Below are 16873 nucleotides of genomic sequence, written 5' to 3' on the forward strand. Positions count from 1 at the left end.
GGGTAACCGGAGCAGCTTATGTGGCTTGAATGCACACAGACATCCTTCATGACTGGCAACCTGTATGGGAATGCACATCACGCACCTATGGGTTCTGAATCTGGAAGAACCTCAAACACAAACAAAAAATACCTGGCTGCAACCAGAAATCAATTTATAGATGAGATTCACTTGAACAATAAACAAAACCACTGACCACTAGAAGAACTGAATGCCCTTTATTTTATTTGACTGCAAATTTGTCATTTGTAATGATCTTTCATCTGAGTATAGACATCAAATAAAAGTGAAAACAAGTGCACTGGTCCAGTACAAGTACTAACTGTAACTCCCCAGTCCTGACCCTCTACTTCACCGCACTAGATAATGTACAAGAGTAAGTTCTATGTGGTCAATTGTGCCTCCACATTTCTGTCTACCACCAGAATATTGATGCAATGAATTAAGTAAATTAGGAAAACACTGTTCGTAAAGAAGCAGCCATGGATTTTCAGGCACTCAACCCAATTTGTATTTGTGTGAATTTTCTCAGGGCCAAATGAACATGATACTCTTCCTATCTGGAGTAGATAACACACTTTGCTGGCAAAGTTAAAGAACTGTGACATTATCTTTCCTTGAATATTCTGGACATTTTTGTAAACATTTTTTTTGTGGTATCCATATTACTTCTAAATGATGCACACAAGAAACAAGTAAAACTCATGATTTTACAGTTATCAGTGATGTCATTGCTTTTATTAAAATACTGCTATCACGCTTAGATTTTTTTCCTATTCCTCAGATGGTTGCCTTCTACACTGGTATTAGATTGCCACAAAGAATTCGTTCCCGTGTAATCAGATCCTTAATTGCAGTGTGAAACATCCCCTGAATAACATCAATTTCATTAGTTACGGAGAATGGTGACACGGTTATGATGAGCTCACAACAGTGGAGAATCCAACAATGTACTAGCCACCAGCTTAAAGCAATTCACTTTATATTAATTGCCAACAACCCAGAAATGGTTGATTCCGGAATTAAATTAAATGGGTCACTGCTATTCATTAAAAAAGATAACGAGATGGTGATAACAATTGCAGCAACAAATGGATAATGCACAAATTAAGACAGAGAAACAATAGCATTTATTCTGAAATCACACTCTTTTCTGGTAATGTGACTTTAGATCATTCTTGATTTGCTGTGACCTTTGTCAAATAATCTGAAATTCTAAACCACACTACTATATAAGCACTTGGAGAGAACACTCACCACTCCAAATGGCAACTCCTGATGTAAAGGGTCATGAGGAAGATATTGCAGAGGGACAGAAGTAGGCATGGCAGGGGGATGATGTGATGGGGGGTATGTAAAACCCCCAACTGGATGCTGGTCCCCTCTCATTTCAACTTCATTCTCTATCCTCTGCAAGGGCTATGGAGAAATGGGTGGTAAACTCATTGGCATTTCTTCCATAAACAAAATTATTTACAGAAAAAAAAATACAAAGATGTGAAATGACTACTGAACAAAAACCATAACTTTGATCTCTGAAGAGTATTTTGATGCCTTATTGGGAATGAACCAGTGACCCCATATTACCAGATCCCACAGGGCCAACAATTCTCCACCCACAGAGCAACTCTGTTAATGAGACAGTCAGCAGCTTTTGGTTCCTGGCCATCAAAAAATCATATGACCTGTTTTGGGCCCAGTCAGACACAACAAGTCAAGTTTATTGTCCTTTAACTATATACATGTATATAACATATACAACCATATAATGTATATAGAAATGAGACAATGTTCTTCAGACCAGGGTGTAAAGCAAAGTAGTACAACATAACACACATAGCACACGATAACTTATGAAGATAAGGATAAAATCTACAGATAAATCACATATAAATACCAAACTGAAGAGCATTAATATTAAATATTGCATGGTATGGAACAGATTAACCAGTGACACTCTGAATACAATGCGGCCGGGAGTTCAGAAGCTTAGTAGCCTGGGGAAAGAAATTATTTCCCATCTTGAATATTCTTATTTTTATGCATCGTAGTCTCCTGCCTGATGGTAGAAAGTCACAGAGAATGCTGGATGGACGGGTGGGATCCTCAATAATATTAAGGGCCCTACTTATGCAGTGCTCCTGATAAACGTTCCCGATGGATGCTGGGGAGACCCTTGTGATCCTCTCAGCTGTTCTCACAGTCCTGGTCCGATGCTCGACTGCTCCCATACTAGATGGAAATACAACTCGTTAGGTTGCTCTCGATGATGCTCCCTTAAAATGCAGTTAAGATGAGGGGGTGGGGGCCTTGCTTGCCTTTATCTTCTTAGCAATCAGAGGTGCTTTTGCACCTTCTTGTTCAGGGAGGTGATATTAAGGGATCTGTGATGTGAATTCCCAGGAACCTGGAGCCATGTATTCGCAGAGGGAGATGGTCCACAATGACTTCCTTGGTCTTCTCCACATTCAGGCTTAGGTCGTTAATAAGGGAAGCGTACCTGCATCTTTATTTTCTTGGGAGATTATGGAGGCTCAGTTTGTCACTGAACATTCTAACAGACCTCTACAGATGTACTGTTGAAAGTACCTTGACTAATTACATCATCTTCTGGTTTGGCAATTCCAATGCCCAGGAAAGTAAGAAGCTGCAGGGATTAGTGGACTCTGCCCAATCTATCACAGGCATGTCCTTCATTAGGTAGTATCTAAAGGAGGCGCTACTTGAAGAATGAAACAACTATCATCAAAGATCCCTACCATCTGCGGCATGCCATTGTTTCACAGCTTCCACTGGATAGGAGGTACAGAAGCGTGAAGTAGCCCAACACCAGGATCAGGAACAGCCACTTCCATTCAACCATTCGGTTTTTAAACCAACCAGCAAAACACCAATCACTAATTGAGCAACTTTATGATCACTTGCCTACTTCGCACTGAAATGGACTTTGTGTACTTTCTTGTAAACCTGTACATGACTTATGTTTTTCTTGTGCTTGGGCTGCTGCCATAAGATCTCACTGCACCTGTGATTGTGACAACAAAACTGAGCCTGAGAGCAACCTCTGGGGTGTAAAGCAACAGAAAATATATATACTACCCATGTGCAGTTGGGCAAAGAAGAAAGAAAAAAATAGAAATTTCAGCAACTTCATCAGCAATGAATCACTGAACCTTTTTCATATATCAAAGGTGGGGAAAATACTCAACATCTGTGTATATACTCTGCAGGACGTCCCAACTGGAGGCCTTGCTCTCAACATAAAAGCACTGTAGGTATTTGTAATTCGTACAATTACAGTTGCAAGAAAAAGTTTGTGAACTCTTTTCAATCACCTGGCTTTCTGCATTAATTACTCTTAAAATGCAGTTTAAGTCACAATAATAGACAAACACGACCTGTCTAAACTAATAACATTCAAGCAATTGTACTTCTTCTTATCAATACTGAGTTACACCATTTAAACAATCAATCTGGGTTCATCAAAGTATATGAACTTTGGGATAATGCCTTCTACAAAAGCTATTTGGATCAGGTGTTCCAATCAATGAGATGAGATTGGAGGCGTGGGTTGTAGAGATGCCCTGTAGTATAAAAACGACACATAAAGTCGGGTTACTGATGAGATCTGTTCATGTGCAACATGAGTCAATCAGAACCACTTTCAGATGACCTTAGAAGAAGAATTGTAGTGATGCATGAAGCTGGAAAAGGCTACAAATGCAATGCTGAAGGAAGTGAAAAAGAACTCAAGGGTAGCAGCAAAAGACCTGCAGAAGTCCCTCGAACTTGCTGAAGTCTCTGTTCACGTGTCCATTATAAGAAAAACACTGAACCATTATAAGAATGGTTGTCGCAGTGGTTACCACTCTCCAAAAAAACATTGCCACATGTCTCAAGTTTGCAAAAGACCACCTGGATGTTCCAAAACATTGGGACAATGTTCTGTAGACAGATGAGACAGAAGTTAAACTTTCTGGTAGAAATACACACTGCTCTGTATTGAGGGAAAGGGGCACTGCACACCAACACCAAAACCTCATCCCAACTGTGAAATATGGTGGAAGGAGTATTATGGTTTGTTACTGCTTTGCTCCTTCAGGGCCCAGACATTTTATAATCGTCGTAGTAACAATGAATTTTAAATTGTATCAAGACTTTTTACAGGAGAATGCTAGGGTAGTGGTCCATCATCTGAAGCTTAACAGAGGTTGGATGATACAACAAGAGAATGATCCGAAACACAAGAGTAAATCAACAACAGAATGGTTTAAAAAGAAGAAAATTCATGTTTTGGAATGGCCAACTCAGAGTCCAGACCTTAAACCAGTCGACCTGCTGTGGATCTGAAGAGGGCTGTCCATGCAAGGTATCCCAGAGATACCGATTAGTTGAAACAGTTTTGTATGGAGGAATGGTCTATAGTTCCTCCTTGCCATTGTGCAAGTCTGATCAGCAGCTACAGGAAATGTTTGGTGGAGTTTATTATTGCTACAGGTGGTTCTTATTACTTTTTTCAGCCTGGACTGTGAATGATTAAACAATGTGTTCAATGAAGACATGAAAAGTACAATTGTTTGTTATTAGTTTAGGCAGATTGTTTGTCTATTATTGTGACTAAGTTTAATATCAGACCATATTTTATGAGTAATTAATGCAGAAAACCAGGTAGCCACAAAGGGTTCACAAACTTTTTCCTGCAACTGTATATGATGAAGTCAACTCCATGGTGGTTGTTTGCAATTACTGAGTTCTTCTCTACTCTGATGCTCATTCCTCAATGTTATGAGATTTTCTCTTTTTCAAGTATATATTTGGCTCCTGTGGAAGAATGTTTCTCAATTCATAGTTCAAATTAAATTTATTATCAAAGTACATAAACGTCACCATATACAACCCTGAGATACGTTTTTTTCTCAGGAATACTCAGTAAACCCAAGAACTATAATAGATCCAATCAATGAAAGTCTGCAACCAACAGTGCGGACAATAAACAAATATGCAAAAGACAGAGTGGAAATACAAAGGAGAAAAGAATAATAAATAAATAAATAAATAAGCAAGCAAGCAAGCAATCAATATCAAGAACATGAGGTTCAAGAGCCCTTGAAAATGACTCCATATGTTGTGGGAACAGATCAAGGGGCAAATGAAGTTGGATGAAGTTATCCCTAATGGTTTAAAAGCCTGCTGGTTGAGGGGTAATAACTGTACTTCAACCTGGTGGTGTAAGTCCTGAGGTTACTGTCCCTTCTTCCTGATGGCAACAATGAGAACAGAGCATGACCTAGGTGGTGGGGGGGTCCCTGACAATGGATGTTGCTTTCCTCCGGGTAGATGTGCTCAGTGGAGAGGAGGCCTTTTGCAAGTGATGGACTGGGCCATATCCACTACTTTTTGGAGGGCATTGATGTTTCCATACCTGGCTGTGTTGCAACCAGCCAATATACATTGCACCACACATCTACAGAAGTTTGTCCAAGTTTTAGAAATCACACCTAATCTCTGCAAACTCCAAAAGAAACGGAGGCACTGCCGTGCTTTCTTTGTAATTGCACTAGCGTGCTGGGCCCAGAACAGGTCCTCTGAAATGAAAACACTGAGGAATTTAAAGTTGCTGACCCTCTCCACCTCTGATCCCCCAATGAGGACTGGCTCGTGGATCTCCAGTTCCCCCCTCCTGAAGTCAATAATCAGCTCCCTGGTCTTGCTGATATTGAGAGATATTCAATCTCCCTCTTATATGCCGATTCGTCACCACCCTTGATTTGGCCAACGACAGTGGTGTTCATCAGCAAACTTGAATATGGCATTGGAGCTGTGCTTGGCCACACTGTCATAAGTATAAAGTGAGTAGAGCAGGGGGCTAAGCACACAGGGCTTGTGGTGCACCAGTGCTGACGGAGACTGTGGAGGAAATGTTGACAACCCAAAATGAATAGTGTTCGCAAGTGAGGAAAAGGAGGATCCAATTGCACAAGGGGGTATCAAGGCAAAAGTCATGATTAATTTTGAGTGGATGATATTATTTAATTCCTCAGTTGTACTTGATAAAGAACATCTTGCTATAAGCATCTCGCCATCCAGGTGTGGATCTGTTGCGCCAGTAGGCAAACTGGAGCAGATCCAAGCTGCTTCTCAGTCAGGAGTCGATGTGTTTCATCGCCAACCTCTCAAAACACTCCGTCACAGTGGATAATAATGCTTCTGGCCAATAGTCTTCGAGGCAGGTTACCATATTCTTCTGAGGGACCAGTAGGATTGTGGCCAGATTGAAGCAGGTGGTTACATAACACCGCTAAAGTGAGAGGTTAAAGATATCAGCAAACACTCCATCCAGTTGATTAGCACATGCTTTTAGCTCTCAGCCAGGTACCCTATCTGAGCTGGATGCTTTCTGTGGGTTCACCCTCCTGAAGGGTGCTCTCACACTGACCTCAGTGACTGACAACACCGGGTCATCAGATGCTGTTAGAGTTCATAAAGTTTTCTCCACGTTTTAACTGACAAAGCGAACATAGAAGGCTTTGAGCCCTCCTGGAAGCGAAGCCCTGTTGTTACCTATGTTCCTTGATTTCTCTTTGTCATAACATTCAAACCATGGCACAGCTGTCAAGCATTTTGCAGTGATTCAAGTTTAGCCCAGAAGTGCCACTTTGCCCGTGAGACGACTCTCCTACGATCACACCCGGACCATTTGTATCTTACTTGGTCACCAGACCTGAAAGTCTCTGATTTGGCCCTCAGCCGTTTGCGAATCTTATCATTCAGCCAGGGCTCTGGTTGGGGAAGACCCTGAATGAGTTTGTGGACACACACACACCTACAACTGTTTTGATGAAGTCAGTGACAATCTCGGTGTATTCATGCAGATCCACCGATCGGTCCTTGAACTCAGCTCAGTCCACTGACTAAAGCAATCTTATAGTGGCTCCTCTGCCTTGCAGGACACCTCTTTGTCACCTTCATCTCTGGAGCTTTGCTCTATAGCCTCTGCCTGTATGCAAGACAGCCAAATGATCCAATTTCCTGAAGTGTGCCCTGGGCATGGAACTGTTGCCATTCCTCATCTTAGTGTAACAGTGGTCTAATGTGTTCGGACCTCTGGTGCTACAGGTTATATGCTGACGGGAAACGAGCAGAGATTTCTTCAAATAAGTCTGGTTGAAGCCCCAACCATGATTTGAAATGCATTGGGGTGGACAGTTTCTCGTTTGGTGCTGGCAGCACGCAGTATTGGAAGTGACTGATTATAGCTGGCCGATGGAGGCATGTACACTGCGATCACAAAGCTCATGCGAGAGCAGTGGGTTTTTGTTTGCAACAATCTGCACCTTTTGAGCTTCCTGATACGGCTACTGCGTTCGTTAGAAACCATTTTACAATCCATTGACAAACGTTGCGTCACCATACAAGGGAACATCCTGTCACTTGTGGTGCATCCTCCAAATGCTTGGCCTTTATATACTTATCAATCAGTTGACTGGTCATCATTATGGAAACTCCACTGTGACACAGGGAGGGGGTCTCGTTGTTGATTGGTTGCGTGGCAAACTCTGTGTGTTGACTGGAATTTTGCCTACACTGGCTTATAAATGGGATTGAGATCTATGTGTCTGTTTATCGAATTATTTGCAGAGAACCACAAATGCAAGCAAACTTCCAGACAGCACAAAAATGGATTGTCAAGATGGGAGAACTACTCAACCCAACCATCAACTATCTCAGCTGCACATTTTCCAGCGTTATTTCCAACCAGCTTACGATTCACCCAGATACCCAGTCCTCCTGACCAAGTAAGGAAAATGACCAGGAGACCAAGCAAAGGAATTACACACTCATTTTGCAGTTGATGAATACGAAAGCAACAATCATTGCCTTCCTAGCACAGAGATTGTTAAGTATCAATTCTGACAAGATTAGCTCATCAGAATGGACTGCCCATTAGAATCAGTACTTGCTAGTTAATACACTTTTATTAAAGAGACCATGTGATTTCTTTGACAATGGATCAGTAAGAGTAAAGTGTCGATGTAAAAAGAAGTCCTAGTAAATAGGTACAGTCGGCCCTCCTTATCCGCGGGGGATTAGTTCCAGGACCCCCCCACGGATACCAAACTTCGCGGATGCTCGTCCCTTATTTAACATGTATCAATACAGTGGTCTTTAGGACCCAGCAGAACGCCGGAATTTATTTAACATGGCTCTGTGCAGTGGACATTAGGACCTGGCGACACAGCTCTGAATCCGCAGTGTTTCTGTTCATGAAAATAATCATGAACGCGATTGAAAATAAGGTGGAAGTAATAACGCAATCGGAAAGAAGTGAAATGCCATCGGTCATTGGAAAAGCGTCAGACTGCAGTCAGTCAACGATCGGAACAATTTTAATGGAGAATGTGAAAGGCACAGACCCGATGAAAGCTACAATTATTACTAAGCAACGCAGTGGTTTAATTACTGAAATACGTATGTTTCTTAAGTGTTTTATATGCATAGAAAGGTAAAATATGTACTATATACTAAGAAAAACGTTTGACTAACTGACGCTAAATAATACCGGATGTACCTGTTCCGACTTCAAATCCGACTTAAAGACAGACACAGGAATAGAACTCATTCATAACCCAGGGACTGCCTGTACTTTTAAGTCATTTCTGGATTACTTATAACACCCAATGCAATGTCAATGCTATGTAAATAGTTGTTATACTGTATTGTTTAGAGAATAATGACAAGAAAAAAATAGTCTGTACATGCTCAAGCAATGAGTGCCAGAGAGAACTTCCGGGATTTCCCGATCTGTAGTTGGTTGAATCCGCACATTCAGAATCTGCGGATAAGGAGGACCGACTGCATTATTACCTCACATCCCAAAAGAAGTATTTTTTTAAAACTTGCAAGGCAATAAAAACGTGCAGTGTTGCATTTGCTGCCGGTTAAGCATCCTATCTAATAGTCTGTTCTTGATCGACTTCAATACAATTACATATCAGAGCCATGCAGAGCTGATGACAGATGCAATATTGCCTTCACACTGTTGAACCCCACTACCAATCAAGCATCGAAAGAACCTCAATGAATAAAATTCAGCAGAACACACAGTCTGGAAAAAAAAACTTGACATTCTTTCTTTGAATGTTTTACTTACCAGTCGTGGATGCTGTGGCTGCATTGGAACAAACTGGCTCAAAGGGGGAAGGTGAGGATGTTGGTGAGGTGGCAGATGGGGTGGGTGTAATATAAAATGTTCACTGGAGATAAGAGGGGGGAAGGTTTGATAAGAGACTGGCAGATGCTGCATTGTGCATGCATGAATCAGCTGAAAAACAAAATAAAGACACATTTACTAGGGGAAAAAAAAGTGATACCTGGAAGAAAAACAAATGGTATTAGATGGGTAACAGCTACAGAGGCATTCAAACTTTAACCTCTGTAGAGTTGTTAAAAGTGTATAGTTTGATTAAATAGAACAGTCACACATTTTACAACGTATTCCACAATACATTCTGAACAATTCTCTTCTGTGTCATTTGAGAAACATAGCTTGAAGTGTTTCTATTGAAGACCAAAGTGCAATATTCTGGCATGTTTTCCTGTTATTCAAGAATAGTGCAGCTCTTCAGCCGTTCAAGAATTTCCTTTCTTTTCTGCCATAGTGCATGATACCAGTAATACTACAGTTCCGTACTCAAATCCGTATTGAGCTCACATGGATGATGGCAGTGAGCTCTTTCAACAGAGTATCACAGTCAAGTCTAAAACTATCACCAATTAATGCTCCAGGCTACAATTCCAGCAGCAGTTACGAGATAGTCCAGAGGGAGAAGCTTCAGTAAGTTTATCATTCCAATGAGACGATTTCTATGCTCACATTACTGCCATTTACATACTGCGAAATTTGCAAAGGTCAAGCTTGGGACTGTGTGGTTTATTTGTTAACCACAGCATTTGGCAAACTTCACAGAATATTAAATTATATTAACATTTTTTTTAAATTATTTATTTTTGCAGCCACACCTGGTTAAATGTGATTTTCCATAGACTCGTTTACAAGAAGTGCATACATAACCTGAGTCATTTGTGGCTTCACTACAGAAATAACCAATACTATGGAAAATAATCCATTCATAAAGAAATTGCTGTTTTTGGACAATAAGTGCAAAGGACCGGATTCTGTTCTTGGGGTGAATGGTTTATTCTGACCAATCATTACACGTGCCCCGATTCCCGCATGGATCTTGCTCCAGTACAAACTGGAGATTATACAGCTAAAATGGTGCAGTGCCCCCTTCAGGGATCTGCACCAAGTGAAACTAGCTATTCTGCTGGGCACCTCACCAACCATGAAAAACTGTAACAACAGGGTCTTAACTAAGTAGTAATTAATTAATGATATTTTGTTAATTTAAGTAACTATGCATCTTTTTAACTGGTACACCAACTAATAATAGTTTATGAGCAACACTGATCATATAAAAGTATTTATTTCAATGTTAAATTATATATAAGCGAATTATTAAAGGCAGAGATAAAAGATATGCAGCAAAAATTAATTAAAGAAATATTAAATTAAAATGGAAGTCAAACTTGTACAAGTGAATTTTCAGTGTCATGGAGATCGTATGGCATTAACTAGTGTAAATTGATCTACATCTTTAAAAATAAAATTTATTAATCTAATACTTTCCTGGTGAGTTTAACCAATGATATAGTTGCAGCAACTTCAAGCCATTCTCATATTTCAGTGAGATATCGTTTATACAGATTGTCAAACTAGAAACTTTAACCATAAAATTACTCCCTTGCAGCTACCATTTGGTTTAGAATCTGATAGAAATTTAAAAGCTAAAGTATCTCTGCAGAATATGGTGCCATTTTTTTCCCCACTTGAAGACAGAAAGGAAAATTACAAAATAATGTAACTTGTTCCTAATCTGCTTAATTAAAGCAAATGAAATTGAGGATTTAAAAAAACAGGAAAATTGATTGAAGTGGTACTTTTTGTCCTCTTGTTTATGCAATGGGATTAACTACACTGCTGTTCTTATAAAAGAAGCAATGGTTAAATTCTATTACACTATGTTCTCTGCTTGAACAGCTTCAGCTCATGCACTGAACTCAGCGTATTGTTAATACATAATGCAAACATTAAATGGAGACATCTCTACAAAGCAAATCGATTTTTATAAGGTTTTGAGTGTCTCGGCCTCAGTAATTCTGATAAAAGTAAACAAAAAAAATCGATAGAGTTCACAGATAAACACAAAAGACAGTGTCCTGTAGTAAAAAAGATAGAATATTTTTACAGTAAATTGAAAACACAACAAAAATTGGAAAATAAATCATTTATATAAAATTATTGGTTTGTAGTATCAGACCAGATTTCAGGAGCATTCTATAAATGTAGGCCATTAAACATGCTCCATCCACACTTCAACAATAACGTGAAAAATGAACAATTCTATTCACTTATGGATATGTTGTGCAGATAGCAATGCATCCTTCAGATGTCATCACAAACTTACTGAAGTCACATCGAACAAAAGTGCTCGAATTTAACTCAGGGTTTCCTATCTTACAGGTCATTTCTTCTGGGAAATGGTTTCTAAATTTAGATGAGTGTACAGCAGTGAAAACAGGACTACCTGAAACTTTAACTCGGGAAGCTGTGCACTTACTAAAGAATATTATGGACACTGCAAGTTAAAATTCTTATTCTTCAGAGCAACTTTACACAGATTGGCGATTATTGTACCATGAAACTTACAGGTGGTGGAACGCAGCAAACTGGGTAGTGCTGTCCACTGAACATTACTGAGCATGCTGGGACCTGTTGCGTGTTGCACCCTGGAATGTGTTGCCCCGCGTGGAGTGGAAAACCATGAGCCGTTACTGTGGTAACAGTATAGGACACAGGGACTGTTCCTTGATGCATCTAGAACACAACAGAAATGGAAGTATTCTTATTTGCAACAGCACAGCATTTAGTGTTTCTAAAAAAAATCACTAGCAGCAAAAACATCCTACTCATGACCATCTGCATATCTAGGTAAAGTTAATGATACCTTGCCTATTGTATGCAACAAGAAGAAAGAATCAGACATGAAATATTTATCTAAGGATCTTAATAAGTTGGTCAATGTACAAACTGTACATTTAATTGGCATTTTAATATCTTTATTTAGAAATATTTCTACAAGGATTCTTGTCAAATATTGCCTGTAGCTGTGTGATAACCATTAACAAAATCCAGTTGAGAAACAGGTATTATCTATATTATGAGTAGTAGGTAATCAATATCTTATTATTTATTACATCTCTTTCTGCCAACACAAAATAAATTATCTTCTCAGAAAGTTGAAATACACTAGCTGAAAAGCCAATACACCAATATTACTGTTAATCCCTGACTGGACAACAAAGGAAGTCAGCTGCCAACATCTGCGAACAAACTGAACCATCAGGGATGAAAGATCTTGTGCAACGGGTAAACAGAGATAATGAGCTCTTTGCTTTTTGAAAACCTGAGGTTTATAAGACAAAGTGTGTTTACACCAGTCGCTGTTATCAGAAATGCTGATAATGAAATGGTGGCATTGGGATACTGAAGCAAAGCAAATAGGCCTTTGAGATTTAGCAATACTGTAACAACGATCTCAGTATGGCATTTTTTTTCCCAGGGTAGGGTATGGGGAAAGAAATGAACACGCTGAGAAATCCTGGATTCAGTTCTCAGGACAGTAAGCGTCATGGCAACGGGACTGAAGGAACTTTAAAGAAGGTTTCTAAAAGGCAATGCACACTTGGCAGGTGAAAGCACAATGGAAGGTGAGGGAGTTCATCCTCTGACTCGGGTTCCAGCTCTCAACTCCATTCTTTGTTCTGATATGTACACAACTGTAAAGAAATTGGATTCTCTACACTCCTTTGTATGCACAACTGCACACAAAATCACACTAGATATTTATTTTTGGGGTCAATTAGTAACAATCAGGAAATCTGCCTAGATAATTCACTGTCATGCAGCTAATGTTAGTTTTGCATCCATCAAACAGCTAACAACATCACAGGTCAAGCCCCACATTTCTTCCATTGCACTCATATAGCAGGGTTACCTATGATCTTTGTTCTTATCGGACAAAAAAATAAGGTCAGAGGCATATTGCACAAGGCTCAGGGGTAGGATGGCAATAAAAGGGTCTATAGTCACACATGTTCAGCGCTTTACTGCTCCTCCATTCACCGGTCATTGTCTTTCTCCCTCAGACTTTCGCTTTACAGGCAGCAACCAACCTGGAGCGGCTCAGGGTTCTCATGGCATCTCCTCTGTCACACTGGGGAGAAACGTGCCCTACCCCAATCCTGCATTTTCCCTCCCCTCCAGCAGCTGGCATAGCAATGACATGGCACCTGTCAACTTTGGAATAGAGACCCTGAGCAGACCGAAGTCTCCTGAGGAGTCTGCATGCACGTTGCGAAGGAGCTGCTCTTCATGTACTTTTGTCCAGTTTCTGGAATTTGTCTGGGACTTTTGGGCAGGCACTAGCGCTATGCACACTGCATGCTCGGCACACCAAATGGACGTTACCTTCAGCTTCTTGGTAGATATGAGCGGTTAGTGCTGATGCCTCACACCTCACGGGATCTGGGCTTGACCCTGACCATGGGTTTTGGCTGGGTGCTCTAGTTTTGCCCCACATCCTAAAGGCGTGCAGGGATGTAAATTTGGATACTGTAAATGACCCATCTGTGCATGTTAACTGGCAGAGAGAATCAAAGGAGGTGGTGATTCATGGGCAGACGTGGGGAAGAGTAGGTCGCAGGTATCAGGAAGATAATGGGATTCTTCCTCTGCGAGGTGGCACAGACCTGACGAACTGAATGCATTGGCCCAAGTATCAGATGCTTTTTACATGCTCAGGGTAGGTCGCGTAGCAGGGCTTGTGGAAACTTGCACAATGAACTGCTATTCCGCCCTACAGCTTGTTCATTTAAAGAATATTAGGCTGTGTGCTTTCGGTCGGAAAACTCACAACGGTGCCAAAGGATTTGCTGACACACGCCATTATCGAAAGAGCAGCCGATGAAGAAAATGGAGCAGTTCTAACCTGTTCGTGCAGATCCACCATTACGGGATTTTGCTGCGGAGGATGAGCAGCTGGGTGAAGCATACGTGGTGGGAGGTTTGTATGATTGTAAGATCGATTTTCATCTATAGGCATTTGTTGTAAATATGGAGGGTGGTGGTAGCTTTCATCCTGGTTGATGGGATTATGCAAAGGTCTGTCACGCCTACCCCACTGGCGTCGCGCTGGAGGACTGCAACAAACCGGCAAGAATGTAAAAAGACTGAAACTGTAAAGAGAAAAGATTTTTAAAATATACACTGAATCTACACAAGCTTTACAATCTCATTCTGAAATTTACTCATCTATAGTCACACCCACCACCCCAAGATTTTGCTGTCTTAGACATCTTATGATGCCACCCACTCACGATCCCAGCACACAACCAGACGCACAACACCTAGCTATCCCTAAGTCATTTCTTTTAGCTACTTTAGCCTGCTGGGAAGATCTTAGCAACGGAACTCACAATACTGCATGAACAGAACTACTAACTATAAAAAGAAGTCTGTCAAAATACAAATTAAATTTCAAATTTCCAGTTCTTCTATATATACAATTCTGGAGGTCACTTGATAAAATATTTCCACTTTCTCAACCTGCTGTTAGAAAGAAGATCACCCCCATTTTCCCTCATGGCAAAAATTCTCCAAACTGAGCAATACCCTCTCATAAACTGAGGCTACGCCCACAGTAGACCAGATAATTTTGAAAACACCAGTTTTGCGTAAAAACGATTGGCGTCCACATCAAGTGTTTTTGAAAATACCTACGTCTACATTAAAATGCGTATTTGGACGAATTTCCTCCTACTGGGCACGCGCAGGACACATCTACAGAAAACAAGCGACATGTTTGGGGTCAAATCTCACTGTGCAAGTCCATGTTTCTGCAGTTACAGACCAGAAAAACTTAAAACAAAATTGCCAAATGACAGACAGCTGTTGGCTCTCACGCAGGAGGACTTAAAACTAAAAAAAAAACACAGATACTAGAGCGTACAGAGGCAACCAACAGGGAGTTCACAGACAGTATGACCCGGCTGACGATGAACATTGAAAAACTGACTAACTCTGTTGCATTAATAAAGCCCCTTGTTAAATGTATAAAACATGTCTGCATCAGTGTTATCTTTATTTACATACAATGTTACATTAGGCTGTTACACATCTATTGTCAGAGAAGTACTTGCATAAATAGGTAAACCACCTTCATATGAGCAAGGACAGAAAACAGGGCAAAGTGGGTGTACTTATTTATTCAGTAAGTTATGGGTCAAAGTACTTGGTGAGTACATTCTAAGGCTATGTCCACACTAGACTGGATAAATCTGTAACCGAAGCTTTTTCTCTTCGTTTTGACCCTCCATCCACACTGAAACGGCGTTTCCCTCCCCCGAAAACGGAGCTTTTCTAAAATGCCCTCCAGAGTGTGTAAATTTGAAAACTGCGGATTGGGCAGAGCAGTGTGGACGGGGTAACTGGAGAAATCTAAAAACGCTGCAACGAGACTGAAGCCAGAAGAGTTAGAAACGTACCCACCAAATACTTTGATCCATAACTTACTAAATAAATAAGTATACTTACTTTGCCCTGTTTTCTGTCCTTGCTTGCATAAATAGGTAAATCACCTTCATGCAAGTACTTCTCTGACAATAGATGTGTAACAGCCTCATGCAACATTGTATGGAAATACAAGACAACACTGACGCAGACATGTTTTATACATTTAACAAGGTGCTTTATTAATGCAACAGAGTTAGTCAGTTTTTCAATGTTCATCGTCAGCCGGGTCATACTGTCCGTGAACTTCCTGTTGGTTGCCTCCGTACGCTCCAGTATTTGTTTTTTTCAGTTTTAAGTTCTCCTGCGCGAGAGCCAACAGCTGTCCGCCGTTTGGCAATTTCGTTTTAAGTTTTTCTGGTCTGCAACTGGACAAATGCGCACCAAGTCTTTCACTGCGAGATGCGACACTAAGCATGTCGCTTGTTTACGGTAGATGTGTCCTGCGCATGGTCAGTAGGAGGAGATTCGCCCAAATACGCATTTTAATGTGGAAAGAGGTATTTTCAAAAACACTTGGTGTGGATGCCTATCGTTTTTATGCGAAACCGGTGTTTTCAAAATTATCCCGTCTAGTGCGGACATAGCCTAACTCTTCTGGCTTCAGTCTCGTTGCCGTCTGTTCTGAAATTGTTAGGTTGCATTCAAGAAAATGAAATGGCGTGCTGCCGTCACCATCTGTCCCGGCACGTCATGGCAGCGTTTTTTGATTTCTCCAGTTACCCCATCCACACTGATCTGCCAATCCGACATTTTCAAATTTACACACTCTGGAGGGCATTTTAGAAAAGGTCCGTTTTCGGGGGAGGAAAATGCCGTTTCAGTGTGGACGGAGGGTCAAAACGAAGAGAAAAGGCTTCGGTTATGGATTTAACCGATCTAGTGTGGACTTAGCCTTAGGAAAGGTCACATGTTAAAACATGAAACAAAACCAAAAGATATTTGAAATAACCTGTGGATCAGACAGTGTCTGCACAAGGAGAAAAAGGAATTAACATTTCATGTCATAAACCTGTCATCAGAGCAAAGTGCAGGTAAGGGATGAAGAGAGAAAGGGAATGTTTCTGATGTGGTAGAGAACAGAAACAATGCACCTTAAAACATATTCCATAGTCCATTTCTTATCTTTCTTCTACAACTTTCCTCCTTCCACAACTGACCACCTGAAATTTATGGTGTTCT

At 40.6% G+C, this 16873-nt stretch overlaps 1 protein-coding gene across 6 annotated transcripts in view; it reads right to left on the minus strand.

The window, feature by feature from the left end:
• Nucleotides 1-16873, minus strand: part of rnf44 (ring finger protein 44) — a 155586-nt gene that overhangs the window by 15915 nt on the left and 122798 nt on the right. For 5 of the 6 annotated variants that reach the window (XM_059990245.1, XM_059990247.1, XM_059990249.1 and 2 more), the window contains 4 exons: nt 14112-14358; nt 11771-11938; nt 9152-9322; nt 1258-1419 (listed from right to left, as the gene is read on the minus strand). In XM_059990245.1, coding sequence (XP_059846228.1) covers nt 1258-1419; nt 9152-9322; nt 11771-11938; nt 14112-14358 — 748 coding nt within the window. The remainder of the gene's footprint in view (nt 1-1257; nt 1420-9151; nt 9323-11770; nt 11939-14111; nt 14359-16873) is intronic. The other variant, XM_059990246.1, reaches the window with a different exon arrangement.

Source organism: Hypanus sabinus, chromosome 15 (genome assembly GCF_030144855.1).
Source record: "Hypanus sabinus isolate sHypSab1 chromosome 15, sHypSab1.hap1, whole genome shotgun sequence".
Taxonomy (NCBI): Eukaryota; Metazoa; Chordata; class Chondrichthyes; order Myliobatiformes; family Dasyatidae; genus Hypanus; species Hypanus sabinus.